This window comes from Halichoerus grypus, chromosome 4 (assembly GCF_964656455.1).
Source record: "Halichoerus grypus chromosome 4, mHalGry1.hap1.1, whole genome shotgun sequence".
NCBI classification, from domain to species: domain Eukaryota; kingdom Metazoa; phylum Chordata; class Mammalia; order Carnivora; family Phocidae; genus Halichoerus; species Halichoerus grypus.
This window is the reverse complement of record NC_135715.1, coordinates 2,236,074-2,264,032: the sequence shown is the minus strand read 5'-3', so window position 1 is coordinate 2,264,032 and position 27,959 is coordinate 2,236,074. Positions and strand designations below refer to the sequence as shown.

The following is a 27,959-nucleotide window of genomic DNA, read 5'->3' as shown; positions in this document are numbered from 1 at the left end:
CAAAATGCTGTGCCGTAATTCATGGGTTATTTTCAGTAGATCACAAGCATGAGAATGAGAGAAAAAGAAGATTTTTCCATATGAACCATTGAAAACTTGAGATAAGAAAAATCTCTGATGACAAGGCCCAGCTTGAGTTGTTTTCTGAATTTGTCCTTTTCTGTTTTCCTGTCTCAAGATCCTTCAAAGGCATAAAAAAATGGCAACTGCTTCCAGAATGTAATGAGACATGAAATAACCACGGCCCATCCCATACACCCCTGCTTCCCTGGTGTCCGAATCGCAGCCAGACCGAGCACGTGCTGCTTCCCAGATTACTCTCACTTGACAATTAGTGCACACCCGCCTGTTTTGATCTAACATTATCGAGGGAAGAAAATACAACTTCAGTGGAGAAATTTGTTCTAGGTTATCTGATGAACGTTTTATGTTCATTTTTTTTGAAATCCGTTTTTGGCATTGGCATGAATTTTGGATGGTTGCCACCATCTCTGAGGTCTAAAAATGTGCTTCTGGAGTTTGTGGGAAGCAAGCCTCAGGGGACACATGAGTATAATTTAAGCCTTGCAGTCTTGCTGGTCCTCTCCTTGACATTCCACATGTCTTGGATATATGAATTTAGTTTGCAAACTGGAGATTTTGTACATTCATATTTGTTTTTGCATTTTATTTTGGCTGGTTCCATACTAATGGAGCATATTTTATTTTTTCCCAGATAATTGTAGCATCTGTACAAGAATTGGGCTTTGGGATATGTTGAAGAAGGAGAGCAAAAGCAAAATATACTTTATTAAAGGCTTAATTTTTTCTTTCAGTAAGCTACTTCTAACCCTAGGCTATACATTTTTGGGAGATAATTTACTTATTGGGTATTTGGCAACCATGTCCTTAATTTCTTCTGGATGGTTCTTTGTTTTCCAGTGGGTTTGGAGGAAGAGATGCCCAGTAGACTGCCAAGCGAGCTCTACCGACCTATATTTTCACTCCGCTGAACATTATTCGCAGTAGAATGAGCACAGAGTGCTGCAGAAGAGCGTAATCCCTGGTCAGGAGACAGCTGCAGTCTAATTATAATAAAATGGAGGCTACCAGGTAATTAGAATTAGAGGACCCGTGAAGTGCTAATTAAGGTGGCCTTAGGATTTTAACCATAGCATTGCATCTCCGCATGGGGTGTGCGTGAGGGGGGCTTCTACAAGGACCCCAACCCACTGGCAGCTGGGCTCTCCGAGGACTGTTTTATAATGGGGAAGGCATCTTGACCTGAGGAGAACACTAGATTGGAGTGTTTTTCTTCCTCTTCTTTTAGAAAATGTATCTATTAATAATACTTATGTGGTATAAAATTCACAGGGCACAAAAAAGTATAAAGTGAAAAGTTTCCCTTCTTCCCCTGCCCTCCAGGCCCCCATTCCTTTTGCTGGAGGCAACCCCTGTTAAAGGGGTCTGGCATGTGCTTCCAGAGAAATTTCATGCTTTTCTAAGCACCCATGTATTTTTTTCCTTGCCTTCTTTTTTTTTTTTTTTTTTACACTAAAGGTAGCATGTTACGTGTACGTTCCCCGTGTTCCTTTTCCCTACTTAGAAGAACTAGGAGGTCGTAAGCGGTCAGTAATCAAAGCGGCCACCTTTTGAAAGGATCTGGTGGGTGGGGCTGTGTTTGTGGAAATACAGTCGCTGTCATTGACTCCGTCCTTTCTCTCAACGGTTTCCGATCTGCTGCAGCTACACGCGTCCTATCTTTAACCGTACCTCCAGGAAGTTCACTGGGTTAGGGTCCCAGCAGCAAACAGACGGCACACTGGGCACAGGTGGCTCAAGAGTTTACTGCAGAGGGTATTGGCAGGGTGTGGGCAGGGGCGAGGACAGCCAGCAAGAGAAGCGGGGCACGCCAGGCAGCCAGGAGCTCCCCTAGGCCTGGAGGAGACAGCGGGGGAAGCGGGTTACGGGAGCTCCCGCCAGGAGCTGTGGTCTGCGGTCACGAGCACAGCCAGCGGGCTGTTGGTAAAGGCGGAACCGTGGACTCCCTGTGGTCAGGAGCCCTGGTTTGTAGCGTCTGCCCATTTCTGTGGTGTAAGTACTTGCACCACGGCCGGTTCCAGCTACCCAGGTGGTGTTTCTGAACCCAGAGCCGGGGTGGGGAGCACGTGGTCAGTTTTCGGGAGCAGCTCCAGCACATCACTGTGACACCTGGTTCCTGCTCGGGCTTCCGACTGGCTGAACCCCCGAGAAGGGGGAGCAGGGGAGCATGGTAGCTGCAGTTCTCAGAGGTCTGCCTCCTGGAGCAGGCTGGGGCCGTACGCAGGTTGCAGGCATCTGGGCAGGTCACGTCTCTGCAGTCCCTGTTTCGTCGGTGAAGAACAGAACTGCCTCCAGTGTTCTCGGAGCCTTTCTGTGCTAAGGTCCCAGATCAGTGAGCTCAGTGACCTAAGCGGGCGGTATGCCGACTGGGTAATGGAAGATGCCCATGGGGCCCTGCACTCAGGAAGCTCCTAACAGGGGAGATAAGGTGTGCACAAGCAAGGCTGGCTACGGGGCAGGGGCTGCGTACCGAAGCCCAGATGTTCAGAGGAAGCGTAGCTCTTAGTAGCTGTGCTGATGAGGTTGTTGACGGCAGAGACCCAGAGACTTCTGTTCTGTGGTTTGGAATTCGATCTCTCAGTGGGGGAGAAACAACATTTCTCGATTGATAGTTCAGCTGGCATCTGCCACTAGTTCTCTGAGCATGGTCCTGGTACCTTCAGCTCCTGAGACGTCACCAGTCCACAGGCGTGGGTCCCACTGCAGACCTAGGGACGAAACTCCGGCAGGGCGTAGTAATGTTACCCTAGGTGTTCTGGTGCTCGTGTGATGTTTGAAAAACACTGAGTTGTAGGATATCCGCTTTCCAGACTTGGCTGAAAAATCAGTCAAATGGGGAATTCCAGAGACCCCTGCCCCCAATTCTGGACTTTACTTCAAACCTACTCAGTCAGAATCTCTGGCAACGACGACCATGGGCAGTTACGTGTTTCCCAAATAGCCTGCCCTGTGGCAGTTTTCCATGCTCTTGGTCTCAGTTGTTGCGTGCATGGAACCTGCTTGAATTAGCTGCGTTGCTGGAAGTGCCTGTTCTTTCCCGCGAAGTTTTGTAAACTCAGACTCTCTAAACACTTTTGGCGAAGGCAGCTAGCTGCCTCAGTTGGCACTCTGCTCGGACCGAGGGTGGCTAGCTGGTTGTTCCTAACTTGGAGTGGGTGGTAGAGAAGAGTTGAGAGGGAGGAAATGGACAGCTGTGGAGGTCCCTGAAGTATGACCGTAACATTGCTGGGATTTAGTTTATTGCAAATTGTCCGAACTCCTGACACATCCTTTATCAAATTGAGACAAAAGCTTATTCCCAAGGAAAATCACAGTGGTTTTGGGACTGTGTCCATGCTTTTGACTGATTAGAGTTCTTGATGGAAAAGCCTGGAGTTAATTACTGTGGGAAATTTGGGACAGGATTTCTGGGCTGTTGTTGGTCACTGGAAAGTGGCCACTGGAGAGAGCAGAGGTGCACTTGCCTTTGGGTTGTGGAGGCGTTGGTGATTTTATGTAAAGATGCTGTGCACATTCTTTTTTGGGGGGGAGGCAGAGGGAGAGAGAGAATTTTAAGCCGGCTCCACACCCAGGGCAGAGCCCAACATGGGGCTCAATCTCAGAACCCTGAGATCATGCTTTGAGCCGAAAACAAGAGTTGGATGCCTAACCGACTGAGCCACCCGGGTGCCCCTGTGCACATTCTTGTACACAGCTTTTTGTGGACATGTTTTCATCTTTCTCGGGTAAATGCCTAGGGGAGGAATTGCTGGGGCTTAGGTAACTTTCACTTCTCGAGAGACTGCCAGTTTTCCACGTGTGTGCTTTCACACTCCCACCAGTCAAGTATTGGGCGCCGACAGCTTTCCATCCTTGTTGACACTTGACAGCGTCTGCCTTTCCCATATTATCCATTCTGGTGGGTGCGTAGCATTACCTGCGGTTTTAATTTGCATTCACCTGATGACTTGTTCATGTGCTCACTATTGCTCATATAGCTTCTTTGCTGAGGTGTGCAGGGGGACTGCGGACTGTCTTCTTTTGCATCATCTCTGATTTAGTTCTCCCCTGCAGTCTCACCCATGACCTCAGTGGCCCTTGATTACTCACCATCCTCAAAAAACACCATTGGCTTCTCAAATGTCACAGCTTTGAAAATGCAGTTCCATCTGCCTCCACCCTTTCAGCTCCAACTCTGATGTCCTTTTTGTTGGTTAGGCCTCCGGCCCTCCCTCATGTGCACAGTATTTATGCTTCTTTTCTCTGTGCTTCCATGGTCCACTTGCCATGCTGTGTGCGATTCTTCCCTGCCTCATGGAGGGCAAGGCCCTTGTCTGTCTTCTTTGCAGTCATAGTGCTTATCACATGGTCTGGCATAGAGACAAGGTCCAGTATTGTTGAATTAGTTTATTATCTGCCCAACAGCTCTGTGAGAGAGGCTGAGCCTTAAATTGGGGATAAGGGTATAAACCCAGACGGGTCAAGTGACTTGTCCAAGGTCAGCATGTATGTTACAGGGTCAGGCAGTACTTACTATAGAGTTTTGACTCTTTTACGTTACTGTTTCCAAACAGGTGTGTTGTTTGAGGTACAGTATTCATGGAACAAGCTAGCTCCATGCACCCTTGTGCACGAAGGTGGAGACTTTTAAAAGAGTTCATGTCCAGTTGCTCGGCTTGCACATGCACTCACCTGTCGGAGAAGGTGCCTGAGATCAGGGAAGGCGACAAGCTCACTGAGCTATCCCAACACCCCCTTCTCCCACTTCACGTAAAAAGGCAGACCATTCACTCACTTGTTGTCTCCCTGAGGCACACTGCTGCGAGATGGAAAACCTCCCAGCCGTGTAACAGACAGAGATACCCACGGTGCTAGAAGCAAAGGGCTTTAGTGCCTGGAATTTTGCAGCTCAAGGGTTTCTACTTGCTCACTTTCAGAGAGACTGCAGGAGACCCTAATCATGCTGTTAACTGATGCTTTCAAAATTTTACTTACGATTGATTAGATTGATTATATCTGGACTTGGGCTATGTGATTCAGAAGGCATCAAAGAATCAAGCTACAAGATAACAAAACTTCCATTTTTTATTTACTTATTTTTAGGAATGAGGTTTCTCAGTGTTTGCATAAAACCCCCTAAGACAGGAATAGAATTAATGCTGGACTGTATTTATTTCTAGCAGTAAGTGATAGTTGTCCATGAGTAAATGAGCTAATTAAAAAAACCCTCTACATCTCATTAAGACACACATTTCCAGGTAAAGTTTTACATTTGATAATTTTCTTCAAAAACTGGAGTGTATTGTTCCCATTGTTTGTACTCACAATAGTTGTGTTACTTTAGAAGAAAAACTGTAACAATTAGATCTTTATGGCTTAATAGTCTTAAAGGTAGAGCTGACGTCTGACTTGTGGTGGTCTGTGCTACAGTCACGGTGTTAATGGTCTTAAAGGTAGAGCTGACGTCTGTGACTTGCGGTGGTCTGTGCTACAGTCACGGTGTTAATGGTCTTAAAGGTAGAGCTGACGTCTGTGACTTGCGGTGGTCTGTGCTACAGTCACGGTGTTAATGGTCTTAAAGGTAGAGCTGACGTCTGTGACTTGCGGTGGTCTGTGCTACAGTCACGGTGTTAATGGTCTTAAAGGTAGAGCTGACGTCTGTGACTTGCGGTGGTCTGTGCTACAGTCACGGTGTTAATGGTCTTAAAGGTAGAGCTGACGTCTGTGACTTGCGGTGGTCTGTGCTACAGTCACGGTGTTAATGGTCTTAAAGGTAGAGCTGACGTCTGTGACTTGCGGTGGTCTGTGCTACAGTCACGGTGTTAATGGTCTTAAAGGTAGAGCTGACGTCTGTGACTTGCGGTGGTCTGTGCTACAGTCACGGTGTTAATGGTCTTAAAGGTAGAGCTGACGTCTGTGACTTGCGGTGGTCTGTGCTACAGTCACGGTGTTAATGGTCTTAAAGGTAGAGCTGACGTCTGTGACTTGCGGTGGTCTGTGCTACAGTCACGGTGTTAATGGTCTTAAAGGTAGAGCTGACGTCTGTGACTTGCGGTGGTCTGTGCTACAGTCACGGTGTTAATGGTCTTAAAGGTAGAGCTGACGTCTGACTTGCGGTGGTCTGTGCTACAGTCACGGTGTTAATGGTCTTAAAGGTAGAGCTGACGTCTGTGACTTGCGGTGGTCTGTGCTACAGTCACGGTGTTAATGGTCTTAAAGGTAGAGCTGACGTCTGTGACTTGTGGTAGTCTGTGCTACAGTCACGGTGAACACTGAGCTGTCCCCTCCTGAGCCACTGTTCCGGGGGCAAGTGCAGGGCTGCTTTCCTTGGAGCCCAGACCACAGCACTTTGTCCGCCAGTGGACACATGATCTTGGTTTTAGATGTACTTCTGTGTGAAGACAGCTCATTTAACATGTGCTCCTCACAAACAGCTGGTTGTGTGTGGCGTCTCAGTACAGCGCCATGCAGGGACTGCCGCCCCCGCTCGGTTGCGCACACGGCGTACACAGCACACACACGCTCTGCTGCACAGGACAGTCACACACGAAAGCATCACACAAAGACGAAACGCTTGGGATCCTGTGAAAACATTAAGGAAAACCTTACTTGTGGTGCTTACACTGTGATGGGGCAGAGGGCAGAGTGGTTAAACCTCGTGACCTTGACTTGCCCCCCGGAAAACCAAAGGAGGGTGTGTGACTGACTTGACCGAAGAGGAAGGCGTCAGTGAGGCTGGCGTGTGAGACCTGGTGGTTCTACCCCAGGAGTCTGGCTTTCACAACTTGGTGATGGTGTCAGCAACGGTCCCTCCCAAACTGGCTTGAAAAATTCCTTCAGCCTTGTCTGCTTGGCTTTTCGCCTCAAATCTTTAAGTGTTTCAGCGTAAGGGACGAATGCAGTGGAGGTCAGGCGCCTAAACGTGAGGCTGCGTTCCAGCACAGGGTCACACTCTTCCATGTCATTGAAAATTTTTTCCAGGGCAGAACTCCATTCTGATATTTTGGCTGCTGTGAGAGGGACAATTCTTGGGAGTCTTAGGCTGACTTTCATCACCATCGTCATCATCACTGACTCCAGTGCCACGCTTTGCCATCTCATCCAGGTCTTTCTTGGTGGGTTCTACTGCCATTTCTTCCAAAATTTCTTCCACATCTCCCTCCCTCATGTCTCTGAAGCCTTCTCCACTTATTTGCTGTGCAATATGCATTATGTTTTTGACACTGTTCTTTATATTTTCTGTAACACCTTCAAAGCCTTCAAAATGTTTCATGCAGTCCGGCCAAATATTTCCCCAACAGTTATTAATAGTAGCCTGCTTGACGCTGTCCCAGACTGTGCTGATATAATCTATAACGTTGCGTGTACCGACGGACTTCCAGTAGTCCATCATGGTGGTCTCCTCATTGGCGTCAAGAGCCTCCAAGGCCTTGCTGTAAAGCTCCCTGGTGTAGTGTGCCTTGAAAGCTTTTATTATGCCCTGACTGAGGGGTTGGATGAGAGAGGCAGTGTTTGGGGGCATGAAGAGAACTTCTATGTCAGGGTGGGCATTTTCAAGTTCTTCATGGCAATGAGCTGGGGCATTATCTAAAATTAATAAAATCCTGAAGGCAAGGTTTTTGCTATGGAGATAGCGTTCAGCTTCTGGGATGAAGCAGTTGTGGAACCAGTCCCAGAATATTCCGGACGCCATCCACGCTTCTTTGTTCCACCTCCAGTGGACTGGCATGCGGTTCAGATTTTTCCCTCTAAGTGCTCGTGGGTTTTGTGCTCCGTGTACCATTAGGGGTTTGCACTTAAAGTCACCCTTGGCATTGGCACATAGTAGCAAGGTTGCACGGTCTTTGAATGATTTAAAGCCAGGAGCCTGGGAGGCCATTTGCATTATATAGGTTTGTTTACCAACATTCTTGTAAAACAAGCCTGTCTCATCAGCATTGAAAACCTGCTCTTCCATATAACCCTTTTCATGTATAATGCTTAGCAGATACTTTTTAAATTCTTCTGCAGCTTCCTGATCCGCAGGACCTGCCTTGCCTACAAGTTTAACATTTTTCATGTGGTACCGCCTTTTGAACCGTGCAAGCCAGCCTGCACTCGCTGAGAAGGGTTTAACCTTTTCCTGACCCTGGGTAACATGACTGTAAATTTCCTTGGCTTTCTGCCTTACAACAACACTGTCCACTATGTTCTTTTTATTGGTTGTCATCTCCTGAATCCACAAATTTAGCTGCTTTTCCATCTTTTCCATAGCTGCATCACGCACAATCGATGTGACTTTAGCACTTCCTGGAGCGGCCTCACGTACAGATCGGCGAATGTCCGCTTCCTTTTTCTGGATGTACCGTATTGTTGATTCATTAACATTGAATTCACGGCCAACAGCACTGTAACTCAGGCCTGCACGGAGCTTATCTAACACACGTATTTTCTCTGTAGGCACATTACAGCCTTCTTGCGCTTTGGAGCATTAGATAGTACCTTAGCACTATGCTTGGGGGCCATTTAAAACAGCAAAATCAACAAAAATCACAATGTGAAAAATGCGGTGGCAGTAGACTGTGAAAAGGACATGTGCTTACATTACCAGCTGAGATAAGATGGCAGAGCATGGCCTTGTTCAGGTTCAGCTAGGAATGTGTGTGTAAAGGCTGTTCAAATTTTTCACTGCTCTGCACATGTCTATAAATGAGAAAGAGCCACAAGTACTGATTTGGGGTTACAAACAAATTTTATCAAGTAGGTGAATTTGCACAGAATCCACAAATGAGGATGGACTGTATTTGGATGGGTCTCTTGCAAAAGTGTGATCAGTAAAATTTTTTAGTATAAGAATGTTTTACTTTAGGATACAGTTATGTTGGGGGAAGTGGAATGGAAATGAGTTGAAGGAGAAAAGGATGTAAAATTTCTGACTTAAACAAGAGCTTGTTGAAAATTCTTTAAGACTGAGAATGGGTATTTCTATTGTATTTGAAGTCTACTGGACATTTTTTAAAGGATACTTAGTTTCAGAATGTCATCAGGACATCAGAAATTAAAACTTTGCAACTATTTAAAATTAGGAAGGATTTTAACTACATATTTGGTACATTTTCAAAATTCTTTTATAGAGAAAGCAGATGGACTAGGAAGCAGCTTTGGTTTAGCTTGTTCACTGGAAAAAAAAATCTGTTCAATTTGGAGGAAATATGTTGGCAATTTCTTCTAAGAATTTTTAAATTGTAGGAAAAAAAAGTCTGATTTTTGTCCTCTTTGCACCTCTCAATACACTGGTTCTTTGTTTTGATTCAAACTTTAAAAGACCCGAGCTCCTTGAAATGAAACCAAAGTATTCCTGTGAGGCCTGATGGAATGTTGTGATTTCCCCCAAGAAGGACAAAAGTGTCTTGAATGTCCTCAAATGCTAAAGTTCTGGATGGTGCTTTAGAGTAACTCCCAAAACTGAGTCTTCTTCATATGCATTAGAACGACAAAGGGTCCTTGTGATGTCTCTGGCTTCTTTCTCCCTTGATTGCTCTGTATTATGGGTATTGCGCTCGGTTTTCTTGACCTTTCTTGCCTGGGGAGGCTGTCAATAACACCTTACACGTGTGGCAGGTGGCCCTCACAGTTCGGGCTTGGATCAAAGCACCTGGCAGCCTGCCCAAGCCCTCCTCGAAGCTCTCTGCTGGTGGTGGAGGCCGCATACAATTTCTCCCCAGCTGACCTACTCGCTGACGTGTAACTGGCTGTTTTGGTTAATCATTAATGAGGCACATGGTAGGTATGAGGTGGGGAAGAAAACATTGCACTTCAATCCCAACATGCATAATTTATGTGCCAATTATTTTAAGTCATCGTGATAGAATACTAGTTCCACTCTCCCAAGCGGGTGGCAGGGAAGAACTGAAGAAACACAGGGTACCCTCCAGCCCCTTCGGGGTTTGCTCACCGCGGAGGCTGAGCTCTCCCGGGACCCGCTGGGAGGGCGGTGTCCACCGGACGAGGCCGAGGATCAGGTGCCGGGAGGCGGAGTCTGCGCGTGGGGCCAGGTGCGCCGCGTCCCAGGACAAGGATCAGGTGTCAGGACTAGGAGTCTGCGCGTGGGGCCAGGTGGAGCGTGTCCGAGGACGAGAACCAGGTGCCAGGTGGAGGAGACCGCGCGCTGGGCCAGGTGGGCCGCGTCTGCGGACAAGAACCAGGTGCCGGGGTGCGGGCGGCGGCGGAGGGGGCGGAGGAGGAAGGGGCGGCGGCCACGCGTGGGGCCAGGTGCGCCGGGTCCCAGGACAAGGATCAGGTGCCAGGAGGAGGAGTCTGCGCGTGGGGCCGGGTGGAGCGTGTCCGAGGACGAGAACCAGGTGCCCGGTGGGGAGAGGAGGCGGCGGCTGCTACCACGCGTGGGGCCAGGTGCGCCGCGTCCCAGGACAAGGATCAGGTGCCAGGACTAGGAGTCTGCGCATGGGGCCGGGTGGAGCGTGTCCGAGGACGAGAACCAGGTGCCAGGTGGAGGAGACCGCGCGCTGGGCCAGGTGGGCCGCGTCTGCGGACAAGAACCAGGTGCCGGGGTGCGGGCGGCGGCGGAGGGGGCGGAGGAGGAAGGGGCGGCGGCCACGCGTGGGGCCAGGTGCGCCGGGTCCCAGGACAAGGATCAGGTGCCAGGAGGAGGAGTCTGCGCGTGGGGCCAGGTGGAGCGTGTCCGAGGACGAGAACCAGGTGCCCGGTGGGGAGAGGAGGCGGCGGCTGCTACCACGCGTGGGGCCAGGTGCGCCGCGTCTGCCAGGGGGAGGGCGAGGCCGGAATGGGCCGCACGCCGGGCGGCTGGGGCGCGGTCTGAAGACGTCACTTCCGGCGGCGGCCCACTTCCTGGAGAGGGTAGGGGCCTGAGATTGGTGCAGCCCAGGGGAAGGAAAGAGGGTGAGGAGAGGCGGCGGTCGAGCGGGCGGGCGTCTGGGGCGGCCGGGGTTGCCCGTCCGCGTCCTCTCGCCCGGGGCCAACTGCTGAGGCCGCCGTGGGTCGCGTCCGCGGCCTGCGCGCCGCCGCTCAGCGCCTGTGCTGTGTGTTGCAGGTTTACCCGGAGCCCCGGAGCGAGAGCGAGTGCCTGAGCAATATCCGCGAGTTCCTGCGAGGCTGCGGGGCCTCCCTGCGCCTGGAGGTGAGTGGGCAGCGGGCGCGGGGCGCGGCTCGGGGAGGCGGCAGGCGGGCTGGGGGAAGGGCCCGCGGCAGCGGCGCTCGGAGGCCTGGCTCGCCGGCCGCCCCACGGTGTGAACGCGCCCCCGGGCCGGGGAGGAGCCGCCGTGTGCAGCCCCAAGCCTGGTCCTCGCTGCTGTGAGGAAAAGCCCCAGTGGCTCGTGGGCAGGTGTCCCGCACCGGCGACAACGGGGTGCAGTCTGATTCCTTGGTCCCCGCCTGCGCTTGAACTCTGCTTTTAGGGATTCTCCGGGGACCCGTGCTCAGGTCTGCGTCAGCCCCTCGGAATTCTCAGCAGGTAATCAGGCCAAGCCGGCAGAAATGAAACGGGCCCGGGGGCCTCCCAGCCTCACTCCTTTCTCCAGCCAGAAATTAGGTGGTTTTTACTTTAATTAAGTTTAAAATTTTTAATTTTTAAAATTTAAACATTTGATGTTTAGGGTAGAGACAAGCTAAGCTCTGTCTTGGGGAGCGTATTGGGCGGTGTGTCTTTTCCATGCTGGGTAGCGTTTTGTCACTGTGCTAAATACAGTTTTTTTGTGGCAGCTCTCTGGAAACCTGTTTTTCAACTTAGGTTATTATATGATTTTTCTTGATCTTGGGGTAGTGCTTTAGATCCAGAAATCTAGCTATGTTTTTATTTGGGAATTACAAGTCAGCGTGGTTGTGGTCAGTTCTGTGCCTGTCTTTTTCTGCCTGCTGCTTTTCCACCCTTAGCCTTTGTTTCCTTCTCTGAATCGAGGCGCGTTCTGTCGGGCTTGTAGAGAAGAGCGAACGAACGCATCTCCGACAGAACCTGTTATGTAGGATGGTTCTGTAAAGGTTTTCCCTCCTAAAAGGACAGGCTTAGTGTAAGTTTCTTGGAGGAAAAAACCGAGAGGCCTTCAAATCTATGAGGAAATGTTACACAGACAACTTATCTGCTAATTAAAATTAGGAATTAAGAGATCAAAATACAGTTCTTACGCATGATTGTGAGCGTGAAGGTATCGTAGTAGTAGTGATCGATGTCTGTGAGGAAGTCACTTACAGGTAAGTGCAGTGCTTTCTAGAGATTCCACAGACCAAAGGGCTGTTTAGGAGGGGGCGACGTTGCTCCAGAAAGCCTCTGTCATTTTACCCTTGCCTTCCTTATCGGGCTGTGAGAATATGCTCTGCTGGTAGCGGTGTTTGCTTTTCCCTGACTTTTTGTTGTATTTTCTTGAAAGCAAGTTTTGTTTATTGTTACCGTAAATTTGAAATTCAGTTTGCACATGAAGATGATAATCTCACACCTTCAGTGTGGGACTCTTTAAGAAGGTATTAAAGCTGAGTCTTAAAAATCCCTCGTCCTTCGTTTTCCAGAGGTTGCTGTTGAAATTTCATATTCCGACTATTCTTTAGAATAAAGATGTGCTAGGAGAGGTCACTAACCTATCCTGAGCACCTAGAACGGTTCTTGGCATACAGTAGGCCTTCAATAAATTTGTAGTTGATAGTAATTTTTTATTTACAAGGAAACTTGGGTAACTTGTTTTTAAAGAGTAAATTATTTCTTCTAATAAATAGGCACATTGTTAGTATTCTTCCAAGCTCAGTTGAAAGTCACACTTAAAACTCATAATTACCTGAGATAATTGAGAAAACAGCACATCAAAACTCTCAAATTGTTGTCACCCCCCCCCCCCCACGCTAGAAATCACTCTGAGAAAGTTCGGTGTGGTGTGAACCCAGCTTGGGCTTCCAGACTTGTTCTCATCAGTTCATCAGTGGTGTGAAGGGGCTGACCTGTTCCTGGAAACCGGGCCTCGCACACGGACCCTGTGTAGCGTTTCCCCAGGGGCTTTAAAGAAAATTATGTAGAAAGGGAACGGGCAGGGAAGGACCTTGCACTTTTGACGTGTGTTCTAGGCTTTACAGGTTTCGTTTTTATGACATTCTGAAAGATGAGAGAAACTGTTTGAAAGAACAACCCCAGTCCTTAAAACTGAGCTTGAATTCCAGATTAGCTTTTGTTCTAGTATGTGTCAAGGTGCTTTTTCCAAGAGTTCAGAGTGAAATGTGTTTGTAATAGACTATTTTTGGTGTATGTATTTTACCACCATTTTAAACTATGCTAAGATTTCTTAAAGGAAAGGAGGAATTGAGCATCAGGATTACTATATCAGTTATCTTAATTAGCTGTAGAAAACCAGGTATTTCCCCCAGTAGGTGGTTCTGGTTATGGAGGGAGTTTTAATTTTAAAGGTACGGTTTGCATTTATTAAACCTTGAGAAGCAATTTAGGTTTTAAGTTGGAAAACATTTTTAAACTGGGGGAAAAAACAGCTGTAGGAAAACCACACATGTGGCTTGGGTGACCTTTTTGTTTTTCTCTTTGCTACCCATCTTGCATCTTATTTGAATCTTTCATTTCCTTGAAATAGTATGGAATTTGATAAGAATTCAGGTTTTTTCCCCCATGTTCTTACTGGTGTAGTAAGGTAAGATGTACTGAGAGATGCCCCTGTTTAGAACTGTTTGGGTAATTAATGTTGATACTTAAACTTACTGACAGAAGGGGCTGTCCCTGTGGTTCTCCAGTTACTTTTGAGAATGTTGTTTTGAGAGCCCCTAGTTTGCCCAGTATACGTAGCAAGGACAGAATTGTCCTAGACCTACGTGCAACATGGTGAAAGCGAATTTTGTTCATGGGGACTAAGTGCTCTATTGTATAGTTTTCCAGAGTCTCCATTTGGTCTCTGGTTTCAGCGCTCAGTTGTGTCTTTATTTGTAACCTTTTCTAAAGGACTGCACATGTTGCATGTTCTCCTCCGTCTTGACTTAGCACAGCTGTGGCCTGGCAGTGAGGAAGCCTAGCCCGATGCGTCTGTTCTCAGCACTTACCCCGTGAACCACTGTTGGGGCATCAGCATTAATCTTCAGATAGGGCACTGCTAGGTTAAAGGTGTAGGGGCTTTTAAATGCTTTGAACACTTGCCAAACTGTCCCCAGGGTTTTTCTCCCTTCACCTTGCAGGCAGTGGTAGGCAGACATTCCTTGTACCTGTTGTGTGTTTTCTTTACCTCTGGAGGATAAAGAAACTTCTTGGGATAAACGTTTGGGCTTTTTTTCTCCTATATCCTCCATGGTGCCCCCATTTCTGGGTAGGTGGTAAAGCAGATGGGGGACACTCCAGATGTCCTGCATTGTGCGCTGGCCCAGGAGGACAAAGGTTACAGACCTCAGATGGTGCCCGTGTTTCCTCCCGGCCTTTTCGCACTCTTCTGCTCAGCCGTGTCCGGGCTGGAGGGGCGGCTCTATGCAGGCTGGTGCCCGGCTGCAAGAGCACCTCCCTCTGTGTGAGGAAGGCACTTTCTCTGATGTCCAGAGAACAAAAAGGAGTTCAGGCAGGCGCTCCAGCATTGGAATCAGCCGGGCTGATGGAGTTAGCGGGGAGGTTTTGGAAAACATTGTCTTACGTGTTTCCAAAAACATTCTTCAAAAATACAATGAAGGACAGATTCTTCTATTATAGTAGTATGTATAATGCTTGATGCTCTTTGAGATTTTTAGCTAAGGTTGTGATTGAAATTTTGTCTAAAAGAATATTTAAAAATAGGATCAAAATTAAAACGTGCTGACATAGAAACTTAAAACTTGTTGACAAAGGTTTAAGAATTAATTGAAACTAAGTCCAGAGTGCATTTATAGTTCTTTTCCTAGGGATGGAGTGCCCCCAGCAAGTGTTACTTTTGCCTTGGATTGAGACAGGTGGATAGTTCAGGTGCTTACTGCAACTTTGTGTGAAGGTACATTCAAGGCTGCGTGGCAGTATTTTCCTTAACTAGTCCTCTTCACTGTTGACACAGTGGTAAGCTGGAAGCGGTTGGTCATGCCATAGGGTTTGACTTTCACTGATAAAACTCTTGAAGTTTATTCACCATGCCTTTGTCAGATCTTGCCTTTTATTTAAGGAAGTTGAGTTAAATTTGGGAGGTGAGTATTCTCTGAACATTTTGTAGGTACTTAAAAGCAAAGAAAGTCAGATTCTACTCATATTATAGTTATATTTAACTTCTCCGGGCAAAAAGTGTCAAAGTTGACCCTCTGTCTTAAATCTTTGTGTCTTGCCAAATTATTTTGTGGGGTGAGCGATGAGTCACCTAGGTATCCAGGCTGCTTTTCCAGAGTAAATAACTAGGCTTTCCCCTCCGCTTCAGCTCTGCAGGGTAGCTCATCATCTCGGTAGTGCTGTCCAGCAAATACAGTGCGAACCACATTCATAGTTCTAACACTGGTGGTAACTGCACAAAGTAAAAAACGTGAAGCTCATTTTAATAATCTCTTTAACCTAGGTTATCCGTAGTGTTTCAACATATAGTTAATCTAAAAGCATTGAGATCTTCTTTTCATGTTAAGTCTTTGAAATTTGGTTTATATTTGTCACACTCACAACTCTTCTCATTCCAGTTCAGCCATGTTTCACATGCTCTGCAGCCTGTGTGTGGGGGGGCAGTCTCTGTGTTGGACGGCCTAAGTCTAAAGATCGGTTAAGAGGCTGCAGTCTTTGAAATTCAGTGGACTGACATTTGTTGAATATAAGCCACGTGCCCATGCATTTCACATGTACTGTTTTGTTTACTCACAAATATCCTGCAGTTGAAGAGCTAGATCCAGGGTGGCTGGCGGGTCTCGGGGCCCAGCCCAGCAGGCGAGTGTGCACAGGACTGGAGGAGTTAGTTGCCGGGTGGCTGGCGGGTCTCGAGGCCCAACAGGATTTGTACTCTGGTCTGGTGGTTCCACTGAGCAGGCTCTTACATGTGTGCTGCCGCCTGGAGTGCAAGAAGCTGAGCTGTGTAATGGCGAAGCCGCACTGTTGGACTGCTTCCTGGCAAGGGCCATAGGTGCGTTCTGAGTTTAGTTGGTGGCAGGGCAGGCCTTGTGGGTATGCCCCCCATGTAGTTACGTAGGGCTCTGTGCTTGTCTTAATGTTCTGCTCATTACCATCTGAAATTCTAAAGAATTTTGAATCAGGAGGTCTGCATTTTGTTTGTGCTGGGCCATACATATTGGATGGTCTACCCTGGTGGTATGGTTCTTAGAGGTATACGATAGGTAACAGGAATAAGCAGTATTTGCTGAGTGCCGATTATGTTCTGGACCCTGTTGTAAAGTGTGTATTGACCCGCTTGATCTTAGGCAACTCTACTAGTTGTGTCTCTAGTGTTTCCACACTGTGGTTAGAAACCCAAGGCGCTGGGAGACAGGCACCTGCCCAAGGTCCAGTGCTGGTGATGGTGGAACCTCTCACTGTCCTCGCTCGCCAGAGGCCTCCTGAACCGTGACAATCCTTGTGCCCCTCCCCGAAGAGAGGCGGGGGCAGGGACCTGGAGCCAAGGGAGAGGTGACGGGGACTCCCAGGCTGTGAATTCCTGTCCTGTGTCCTGTTGGCCTTAGGCCAACTAAAGTCTCGTGCACGGGCCCGGCAGGCTGGGTGAGCCCAGAGCGCTACATCCCTGACCCCGGTGAGAGGAGGCCCAATCCTGGACCTTGGCCCGTGTCTGCTGCACTGTGGGCAAAGTGCCGCGAGGTGCTGCTTCAGCTGCAAAGTCAGGGTCGCGTCCTCTGTGGTGCACTAACTGTCCTGGCGTCCAGGGTGCCACATCCCTGTCCGTGGGCATGGCAGGACCCAATATGGACCCAGGGTTTCGTTTTCCTGAAGGATCCTGTGGAGAAGGCAGTCCTCCAGTGTTGGGGTGGATGAGGGTGTGGGAGCTGGCTTGCATTTCCCCTTGGAGGACATCAGGGTGACGAGGGAGGAAGAGACTCAGATTTGTATGTAAATTTTCAGTGCCTCCACAAAGGGGATTTTGCTAGATGCAGGGCATTGGGCCAGATACTCATGAGGTTCCTGCCAAGTCAGGATTGACGTTTTCAGTGTAGTATTCTGCCTCAACTAGCCACTAGTTCAGTGCTAGGACTTAGCCCAAGATGCTCCTCTCCCTTTTTTGCGCCCTTGACCGGGTGGTGGGGGTGGGGGGTAGGGAGGTCCCTCAGGTCCGCTGCACCTCCTGGGACACCTGTTGAACATCATTATGGTGTGGCTGGTCAGCCAGGCTCACCTGAGTTGTAGAACTGCATCTTAACTAGTCAGTCAGCAAGGACTGGTCTTACTTAACACGTGCTCCCACGAGAAGGCAGTTTGCTTGACTTCACGTGAGCGCGCCACTCACGCTCTGCCGCCCCCAGCTGCGGGTGCACGCGCCCATCCGCTTCCCCTTGGGGGGGGTGATGGGATTTGGCCTTCATTGGCCGTAGTCTGTTGAGCCAACTCACTATAGCCCAGGTGGAGGCAGAAAGCGGGGGGGTGGGGGGGGAGGATGTGAGGTTGCACCTGTGAGGTGTTGGAGCAGGAGGGGACATGCGGAGGTCACTGTGGTCTAGTCTCCTGTTGCAGAGCAGACGGAGACCCAGAGCTGCTTGTGGGACAATGCATATGTTCCCAGGAGACTCTGCCAGAAGGGAGTTGGCTGTGCATCCCTCGGGTTTGCCTGGCTGGCTGGTGGGTGGAGGGGAAGGCCCAGGACTGAGGAGGGAGCGGTGGGCTGGCCCGAGAGCCTCAGCAGGTGAGCTGCTCCTGCCTCCCCTCCTCACCCCGCTCTACCCAAATGCCACACTATTGCTCTTGGCCTCTTCTCCACACCTGCCGCCTGCTCTGGCCGCCGACACCCACCGTGGCCCCGCGGCGATCGAGCCCCCCTCTTGTTCTTCCCCAGGCTGGTTTCTCTCAAATGCAAATCTGACTTCTCTCGTTTTCCCCTTGACTCCGATTCTGCTCTGGGTCTTAGGCTGAAACCCAGACTCCCTGGAAGTGAGGGGAGCAGTACAGGAGACCAGGGCAGTGTTGGGCCAGAGGATGTGGCGGTCCTTGCAGTCACCCGAGGATGCTGGCCTGTCTTCAGTGATGTGGGGCTGCTGGAGCAGACCCGCTGGGTGATCTGACCAGGATCGTCTTGGCTGCTGTTTGGGGTGTAGACTACAGGGAGTCGAGGGCAAAAGCAAGAAGACCAGAAGAGGTGATGGCAGAAATCCAGGTAAGAGTTGATGACCCTTGACCCACAGTGAGGGCAGCATCCGTGGCTGGAAGTGTGTATTCTCATTTCATGCAGAAGGTAGGGATGACTTCCACATGGACTACATGGGGTGTGGATGCAGAGTCTGAGAGGACCAGGCTGTGGCCTGAGCAGGAGAAGCCGTTGCCTTTGAGACCGGGAATCTGCTGGAGTCCTGTGTGGTGCTTAGCCTCAGACCTATTGCAGTAGAGATGTCGGTGACTTGTCGGTGGAGATCAGTGAGGTCTCACTCCGGCACAGTCTGGGCCGGGATGTCCGGTTTCTGCACAGCTGCTTTCACTGCGGGAAGCACCTCCTTTCTCGGACCGATTTCGGGGGGCCTTCTGACGAGGCCAGGTTAGGGGGTGTTCTCGTGGTGGTGGGCAATGCTGAGGTCGGCATGTGCTGGTGTGTGTGGCCAGGGAGCGTGGAGGGCAGTCCTTGTGCACGGGGTCGTCGTGTACTTACATCCCCAGGGCTGGCACGTGGAAGGCTCTCGTTTCAGCTGCTGAATGTGTGAGACCAAGGAAGAATGGCGGGTGGTGATAAAGTTTAATTCACTCATGTTGAGCTTTATGCACCTGCACGACTGCTGGTCCCTTCTTCTGTAGCTCCCGTCGCAGTGGCTGCTGGGCCATTCGGACGTGCTCGGGGTGGCTGTGCTTCTGTAGGAAGCGTGCTCTCAGCTACAGAGCGCTGCTGGAGGGGGGTCCGTGTGCAGGACCGTGACCACGCGCAGGACCGATGACTTTAGGACAGCTCAGTTGTGCTTTGAGGGTGGACTTCCTCTCCTCTTGGGCCAGACCTCAATATGGGTGCCAGGGAATTGGGTGTGTATGACGGTGGACCGCCAGAAAGTGTGTGCAAAGGGTCAGCAGCGATGAAAGACACTCAGGCCCTTTGGGACTTGTTTTCTTTGGCAAAATACAGGGTTTGGAAAGGGTGGCCCCCTAGGTCTTGGAATCTATGTGGTCACAGAGGCAGAAGGTGGGATACTGCAATATTTTTACATTTGACTGTGTTGATAATAGCTTCTTGCTCTCAAAAGGCACTTATTTTTGAAATTCTAGTTGTTTGATCTGTTCATAGATGTTGGGTTTCGTCAGAGCTCCCTCTTGGAGCTTCCTCATGAAAGGTGCTTATGTAAGAAGGGGAGGCCAGAGATTTTCCAGGGATGTGGCCAGGTCAGTTCAGACACGGGGCTTTTAAAGTGAGGACCTGCTTAGTTGAGTAGGAGCTGCAGGATAATGGCGTAGCAGTAGGTTCCGTTACCTTTCATTTGGTGACTTCAGTTGAGTCTGAAGATGTTCTGATCCGTAATGTTTGTTACCCTGCATCATCTGGAAATGCATCTCCCACACTGTATTGTATACCCCAGGGAGCACTGCTGTGGCCAGCCCCGTCCTAGAGCGTAAGAGCCCACTGCTGACCTTCCTAAAGCTCAGTGGGGAGAATTGATCTTAGAAGTACTTTTTCCAGAACAGCAAAAGCTGCTTATATAAGCTTTTTAAGGACAAGTTATATTTTTTCAAGATCAATAAAACTAATTTCTGTTCATTACAGTCTCCTGTGTTAACCAGATCTATCAACTGAAGTGAGAAATTCCTGTTTCTGCCAAAGGGAGAAACAACTTGAGTGTATAGATCTCTTAGAGGACTTTTGGTTTCAGTGAGTGTATAGCTGTTTGGTAGAATTGATCTCCGTCCTTGCATTTTCCTTGTGAGATAGCCGGCGTAGCGTACTGGCTTTCTCTTGCAGCCTAACAGATCAGCACGGATGTAGCAGCTCGATAGCGCCGCAGCGAGGCCCGGAGTCTGGGGGGCTTGGCGGGCTCTGTGCTCAGGGTCTCGGAGACAGGGTGGTGGCTGGCTGGGCGCTCCCGAGGTGGTCAGCAGAATTCACTTCTTAGTGCTTAGGACTCCGGGCCCTGTTTCCTGGTGCTATTGGCTAGGTGTCCCTCTTTGCTCCTGGGGGCTGCTCTGGTCCTCGTCACAGGCCCTTCGTCTTCCTGCCAGCAGCGATGCACCTGTGTCCAGTCCTGCTGCACACCTCTGACTTTTCTCTCTGCTCCAAGCAGCAGGAGGCTGTTTGGAAGGGGCTCATAATTAGCGGGGACCCACCTACCCTGTCTCCCTTTGAATTCACTCAGGGTCAACGGATTAGCATCCTGAGGCACATCTGCAGAATCCCATTTGCTGTGGCATATAACAGCACTCCCACGATGATGTCCCGGGCTTTGGGGTGGATTTGGAGGACGTGTTGGAATTCTGCCTTGGGTGGTATTGAGAACAAGGCTGCAGTATCTGGTGACCAGGGTGTCGTCCTCGCTCTGCACCGATAGATTGGTGGCCCTAGCCTCTTCTCCACCTTTAACCAAGCCTCATGAAACAGAGTGGGGAGAATCGACTAGTACCCCCCAGCTGCGCTAAGGGATTAATTGAGCAGGGTGCCTGAGATAACTGGGGTCCTTCCACAATTCTGGGGATGTCTTAGTGCTGACGTGAGCATGACAGGGACGGCACTGGCTCTGGGGGGACGTGAGGATGGGTAGAGATGGCAGGGAGTTGGTCGTGCGTCAGAGACAGAAGAGTTGGGTGTGGCAGGAGAGTGGGGGGCTTAGTCCTGAGCACTCCCAGTGATACCCCCATCTTCTGACCGAGCTGGTGTAGCTGCGTTATGTATGGTTGGCTCATCGTCCAGTCAGGTAAACCCACGGCGTACGGTGAACAGCGCCTCAGGTCGGTCCTTCTCCTCAGGATGACCCAACCAGGTGTGCTGTGGTCCTGGGGTGGGCACGTTGGCGGAAGTGCCTTCTCTCGTCTGGGGGCGTGAGCTCGGAGGCGGCCAGGGCCATGTTGTCAGGTTGCATTTGGCTACTTTTACTCAAGTAAGAGCTGTACACGGCCTTTAGTTTGTTCTTGATTCCTCGTTCTCACGTGGTGCTGCCGTCTGTGGGATGGCCCGGGTGGCCTCCGGCCCAGTGTCCAGCCAGCCTGTCCTTATCACTGCTCGTGCCACCGCCCTGCTGAAGACCCCCCTGGACAGGTCCCCGTTACTCAGAGGCTGGTGTCCGTTTCATGTTTCATACACATGTCTGTTACTCAGAGCCTGTCGCGGTGGGTGGGACTTCTCACGACTTGAGCCTGGCCCGCGTCTCCTGTCCCTCCCCCCGCCTTGGACTTCCCCTCCCAGTCTGCCGAAGCCCTCACGATGTCCCGGGTAGCGGGGCCGAGTGGCCCGTCCGAGCGAGCGGCGCGTGGGGTCAGGTGTTGCGCTGGTGGCTCTGTGCATGTGCTTTACACTGACGACTCCGGAGCTCGAGAGGCGCGGGACCACGGCCGTGGCGTGCCCGGTGCGCGCCCCGTGTGTGCTGGCGGCCCCTCGTGCGGCCTGTCCCCGCCGCGCCCGTGCTGGTGAGCGGGAGGGCAGCTTGGCTGTGTGTGGGAGCGTCTGCTGGGGCCTGCCTCAGGGGCGCGGAGTAGGTGTTGGCGGCATTGGTGAAGAGCCCCCTCGCGGAGCCCCGGCCAGACCGGCGGTGGAAGGGGCGCGGCTTGTCCGCGGAGCCTGTCTGGTCTCCCTCAGCGGGACGCGCCCCGCCCCCCGCCCCCCTGTTCACACCTTCCTGTCCGGTCAGTCCTTAAGGGTTCGTTTCATTCCTCTCAGGGCCTTGCTTCATTGAGCTACTTGTAGCTGAAGTGCAGCCGGACAAGTAGCCTTTCTTCCTCCTGAAGAAGGTGGCGCTGGTCCTGATGAGTGGGTGCTGGTCCTGCCTCTTCTTGGCCCGCTGGCCGCTGGCGGAGCCCGCTGGGGGAAGCTGGCAGGGGGCCTGGAGCTTCTGCTCTCCTAGGAAGCTCGTAAGTGTATTTACCACCAGAGAGTTTTAGAATCAGGACTGGGGCCTGGTCCGAAAGCCGAATTTGCCGAGTGTCTGTAGCTCTGCCGTGAGGAGCTGTGAGGGTGTCCTGCAGACGGCAGCACTGAAGCTCCGCGCAGTGTCCGGAACGTTCTCCGCCTCCCTGTACAGAGATGGGAAGTTTCCTCAGGCCCCCCTCCCCGCTGTGGAGACCCTAGGAGCGTCTAGGGAAGGGTGGGCATGTGTGTGTTGAAGAAATTCTCTTGTTCCCTAACCTAGAAGGGGTCCAGATTCTTTGTCTTGTTGCAAACTGGTCCTAGTCCTTTGGTGGTTTTGGAAACAGGTCGGGTAGAGGCATCTGGTGGAGATGAGACGACTTGGATGTGCCTTCTGCCCGAGTGTGGAGTGCAGGCAGGGCTGTGCTCGCTGAGCAGGAGGGCGGGCCTGCGGTGTGCTTGCAGCTGTCCCTTTCGGGGCTGCTGCTCAGGGGGGTTGGGGCTGGTCTGGGCTAGCTCGGCTGACCGCACACCTGTCCGCGGTGTCGCTGGGAAGCCTTCTCCCTAGCCTCAGATGCATCCTCACTGGCCTAGACCCCTGGGGAAGGTGTTTCTGTGTATGAAACATGCTTTCTCCTGAATAATACTAGGTTACATGTGTATTTTTTGCTTTGCGGTTGAATAGGATGGCCAGTGTTGGCCAATTGGCGGGAAAATGTTTCATCGAGGGTCTGTTTCTTATTTTTCAGTAAGGCCTTGTGAAAAAACATCAGTCAGGACCGATGAGTGGGAGCAACATGGATCTGGAGCTCAGGCATGTATGGTCTGAAGAATCCTGAGATATTTCTCTGCCCAGAGAAGACGCTAGTCGCTTAGTGTGGTGCCTTCTGACCTCTTCTCCTTTCTCCCACCTTGTTTGAGGCTGATCTGAATGTCTTAGTCCTCACTGCCCTACTTCTGTTTTAAAAACAGACAAAATCCCTGTTGGCCTTCTGGGATGGGGGGACCCCCTCTTCCTGACAGGTAGTTGCCCTGAAGCGGGTTGCGTCCCCGAGGAGCTCCCTTAGGTCCTGGGAACCAGTGAGAGGATCAGTTCCCAGAGGGAGTGATGACAAAGCAAAACCAAACCCGAGGCCTCTCAGAACACATTTAGATATGAAATTTGCCTTTAGTATGTTTTTTTAAAAAATAATTTTCTAGCCCAAATATGTATTTCCAACCTACTTTATATTAGTGTGTGCTGAGTGTTTTCTCGGGTAGTTTCTCGGGTAGAGAAACTCCCTGGTCTGTCCTTGATGTGGCAAGACAGGACTTGCTGTGGCGTTAGCGTTTCCCACCTTCTCGAGGCCGAGGGCGTGCATCCCCGCCCGTTCAGGGAGGACTGGCAGGTTAGAATGGGTAGTGTCCACTTGGGGTGCACAGTGTGGAGCTTTTAAAATACAGATTCCAGGGTCCCCCTGGAGAGTTTGACTTACTGTGAGTCCCTCAAATTCGAGTTTGGTGAGGTTGGGAGAGATCTGGCTGGGAGAGGGGACTGTGGTGATTTTGCCTGTGCTTGCAGGAGACCCAAGGGTCCTGCCCAGCTGTGGACGGGCAGGGTGGGAAGTGCACTTTCCTCTGGACTTCTCCTTGCAGGGCCCGGCCAGCCCAGCGCTCAGGGTGGGGGTGGGGGGGAGGCAGCCATGGAGACCCTGCAGTGACGCGGGGCCTGTTGGGATTGTTCCTTTTGAGTCCTTGTGTGGATGGTGAGGGAATGCTTTTATTTTTACTTAAAAGATTCTGGGGGCAGTTGGGAGTCCTCAAATGAACCTCCTAACCTACCCCCTGCCCTTTTCTTGGAAAAACTGAAGCTGACAGTGTGGAGTTTACTCAGTTTACCATCTAGACACTTTGCCCCTTTGCTCTGAGTATTTAGGTACTTTTATTTTGGTAGTCATTTAAAGTGTATAGTAGACCTCAAGATACTTGCCTCTGAATACCTAGCATGTCCATCTTTAAAATGAGAACCTTCTCCTTTAGTTTCCAGAACAGTCCTTCCACCTTTATCATTTATTAGGACTTTGACATTTTTGAGGAGGCCAGGGTGGTTATCCTGTCAAGTGCCCTGTGGTCTGGGTGGGACCTGGTTCAGGTTAAACATTTTAGGTAAGAATTCTACACAAGTGGTGATCTGTATTTCTATGGGTCCTATTGGGAAGTGCTTAATGTGGACCCTTCATACTGCTGGGGCTAAGTTCTGTCACTTGGCTAAGGGGACCCCTGCCGGGTCTCTGCACTTTAAAGGCGCCCTTTGCCTTTGTACTTAGTATGTAATCTGTGGGGTGGTGCCTCAGAGCCTTTCACCGGATGCTCTTAGCATCCCGTGATGATCCCTCCTGAATTAATTACTACCGTGGTGGCAGCCAGGTGGTCCTGGGCCTTTTGGCATGCGCTGCCTTTGGGACATCAGGTTCTGGTCAGGAGCATTGAGGGTGGTGTTTGGCATCTAAGACAGTTGTGTGTATTTTGGTCTGTGGAAGAGATTACCTCTGCTTTCAAGAATCTGAAGATGATACAGTATCATTTGTGAACTTAGCCATTCACTTCTCAGCTTGGTATTACCTTTGTGCAGGCTTTCCATCCAGCCAGCCACAATCAGTCCCTGACTCCTACTCACGCCATGAGCTGCATTTTATCCATGTGGACTTCAGGAGTGAATAGGAAAGTTAATTGAAAAGGGAGAAACACATAGAGAAGACAGTGGTGTGTATGAGGAGGAATGATAGAAATGCAGAGAGGTAGAAATAAGTGTTTAAAACTGCATACCAGCAGCTCCATGGTAATGGTGACTGCTTGCTGAGGGGCTGCTAAGTGCCGGGACAGCCACAGCCGGATAGCCCTTACACGTGGAGGGGACACTGAGCTGGAGAGAGGGTCAGCAAGATGCCCCGCGGCTCATGTTTCCTCGGTAGTGGAGTTGGTATTTGAATCCAGATTTAGAGAGAGGCCAGAACTTCTAAGTTGAGAATTCCCGGTCAGCTGAAACCAGGGAACAACGCGGGTGCAGGTGGTGGGTGCTCCATGCACGGGATGGCGAGGGGCCCTTCAGGGAGATGTGCGAGGCAGTCTGCTGCTTAACCGCCTTCAGCTAGAGATGACCAGGCTGCACCACACAGCTGGGGGGCAGGATTGATGTGCGATTTAGTAAGTTTAATTGCACAGTTTTAGCGTTCTGCATATCCTCCCATCATTTTCGGTATGATGTATAACTCACTGAGTGTAGTGAGGGATTTATAACCTGGAAAAGACATAGAACCAACAGATCATTAGCAACTTTATTTAATGCTTGAATAAATGCCATTCTTGTTGGCATTTGCTAATTGTTTCTCAGTGGTGAGTTTATTAAATTGGTCATAATGTAAAATTTTTTTTTTTTGATCATTGTCAGGAGTTTAAAAAACATCAAGGACTGGGACAAGGCCACTTAGGGGATGGGAAACGTGTGTAGTGGGTTTCACATTGTCCCAACTTTGACATCTCTGCCAAGAGAAGACCTGGAAACTTACGTTCTTCTAAGATGAAACTTAACGTGTTCAGGATGTCTTTCAGCATCTTGTTGGGATCGCAGTGTAGAACCAGCCCCTGAAGAGAGGAGAGGGCAAGCCCTGTTGCTGGGGGTGTTCCTAGGGAGACTGCTATCCTGTTTAGGTGGAAGGAGATCCTTTGACCATTTATTGGATAGAATGGGTTCATAGAAATTGAAGAGAAGGTTTGAATTTCATTGCAAGTGGAGAATGGGGAAGTGTTTCTCCAGGTGATAATCCGTGTGTACACAGTTGATGAGGATGTTCTTGAACTCCGCTTTGCCCTCACGGGCGCACATGTGCACAGCATGCTTCTCTGCAGCCTCAGGAACCTTGTGAAGCAAGTAAAGTGGATATGTGTACCTGGGATACAGGGCAGAGGCTGTAAGTCCTGCAAGAGGGACAGCCGCACAGGGCTGGGATGTAGAGAGAGACCCTTCAGATGGCCAGGCTTGAGAAGGTGAGCAGGCAGAGACCTGGGTGGGTAAAGCCTGCCGAAGCTTCCTGGCTGGCCTTGGTTGAGTTGAACCAGCGAGACATCCTGGATTTGATGAATTGTCCTAAAGAGGAATTAAAAGAGATCTGAATTGTGGCATTCTGGATCTTCCTTTCTTGGGGTATGTGATAACCTTGAACTTGGGCAAGTTTTAGTGTTGGAGATTATAATAGGCGGGGAAGGGTGCTCAGTCTAGACAGGTGCCCAAGCATTCTAGAACACACTGAGAATGGAGACCAGTAAATAACAGAGTGTTCCAGGGAGGGAGTGCGCTGGCAGGCACATTTTAGTCCTGTTTTGTCGTTGTGCTCATGCGAGCTGCCTTGGTACTTCTCTTGAGATTATCCTTATCTGAACATCTGTGTGGATGTTTTGATGGCGTCTGTGCAAGTCTCATGTCAAGTACCAACTACTGTCTGTCTTTGCTGACCACTTAGAATTTTTCTTACCTGGTGGAAGTTCTGTTTACATAGCACTGAGCAGTTTATTTTTTATTTTTTTAAAGATTTTATTTATTTATTTGACAGAGACACATCGAGAGAAGGAACGCAAGCAGGGGGAGTGAGAGAGGGAAGAAGCAGGCTTCCTGCTGAGCAGGGAGCCCGATGCGGGGCTCCATCCCAGGACCCTGGGATCATGATCTAAGCCGAAGGCAGACGCTTAACGACTGAGCCATCCAGGCACCCCTAGCACTGAGCAGTTTAGAGAGTACTTTGTCATTTGTTGTTGTAATAGCTGATTGTCACGAAGCCCTTTGGATTTTCACCTAAAAGTCGTCTTCTGATCCAGTTCCTCCTCTGTCCCACTGGGGCTCCCTTCCTTTGGGTCCTCACAAAAGGGAAGGATTTAGTATGCTTGCCCTTCCTCCCGGCTCCTTGCAATAGCTCTATATCCCGGTTTTCACTAATTGTGTTGTCTGGTGATTCTTAGTTTTTCAGTACTTTTAAAAATGTAAATAACATGCCAGAAACCTGTATTTTTCCGTTTGTCATCTTAGAGCCCACTCCTGTGCGTGACTCCACAGGACCTGAGGGGCAGGATGGAGAGAGGGGTACTTTGTTATGGCCATGTGTGGTGGGATTGGCCATGTTCCCCCTTGGTGTTCAGTGGGCATGGTTAGCGTCTGGAAGTTTCCTGTCTGCTGCACTGCCCCTTTCCTGGTGCTCTGGCCAGAGAAGGCAAGCTTTTCTTGGGGCTGTTTTTTATACTCTTTGGTGCATCTGGGCTGCGGGGCTTTTTGAAGTAAAACAAAAATCCCACAAAACCCAGACAACCCACTGCCATGTTTCGTGGGCCCTGAAGAAAGCCAGTCTGCTTCCCTCCAGCTCTGAGTTATCTTATCATTTCTTTTGTATGTAGTGCCCAGGGCTTTTAGCTGTACCTTGCTGGAGGAGTAGGGCAGTGGGTTTCATCTCCTTAGCGTTGTCTATATGTGGGTTCCTATTCCTGTCCGTGGATAAAGGCCCCGTAGCTGACCTGAATGTGCAGCTGTGTAGCTGAGAGAGAGACAGGCCCAGGATGGCTTCACTGCAGGGCTGAGGCTGGGGGCAGGTGGGCGACATCTGGAGGGAAGGGTCTGGATGCCCTCCATGAGCAGGTAGAGGTATGCCTCTGTGTACCCCAGGTGTCCTGTCTCCAGCTAGGGGTGATCTGGGCTTGAAATTGGTGCTGGAGCTCTTAGGGTATTTCATTTTGGGTAGAACTGCCTCCTTTTTCCTCTTCTGTGTCATGTGGGTCTAGTAGCACCTG

General features: G+C 50.3%; 1 protein-coding gene and 1 long non-coding RNA gene across 10 annotated transcripts in view; one reads left to right on the top strand and one right to left on the bottom strand.

Moving 5' to 3' along the window:
- Nucleotides 1-27,959, top strand: part of ARHGEF7 (Rho guanine nucleotide exchange factor 7) — a 130,425-nt gene that overhangs the window by 18,267 nt on the left and 84,199 nt on the right. For 8 of the 9 annotated variants that reach the window (XR_004913885.2, XR_013446828.1, XM_036081644.2 and 5 more), the window contains exon 2: nt 11,108-11,194. Coding sequence is in view for 6 of the 9 variants with exons in the window: in XM_036081644.2 (XP_035937537.2) it covers nt 11,108-11,194 (87 nt within the window). In the remaining 3 variants the exon portion in view is untranslated. Of the gene's footprint in view, nt 1-10,894; nt 10,957-11,107; nt 11,195-27,959 lie in introns of those variants that run through there. The other variant, XM_036081689.2, reaches the window with a different exon arrangement.
- LOC118529010 (uncharacterized) lies at nt 5,128-10,856 on the bottom strand. The gene is made up of 2 exons (XR_004913914.2): nt 9,995-10,856; nt 5,128-6,642 (listed from the first exon to the last, which is right to left on the bottom strand). It is a non-coding gene; the product is annotated as an uncharacterized LOC118529010 (long non-coding RNA).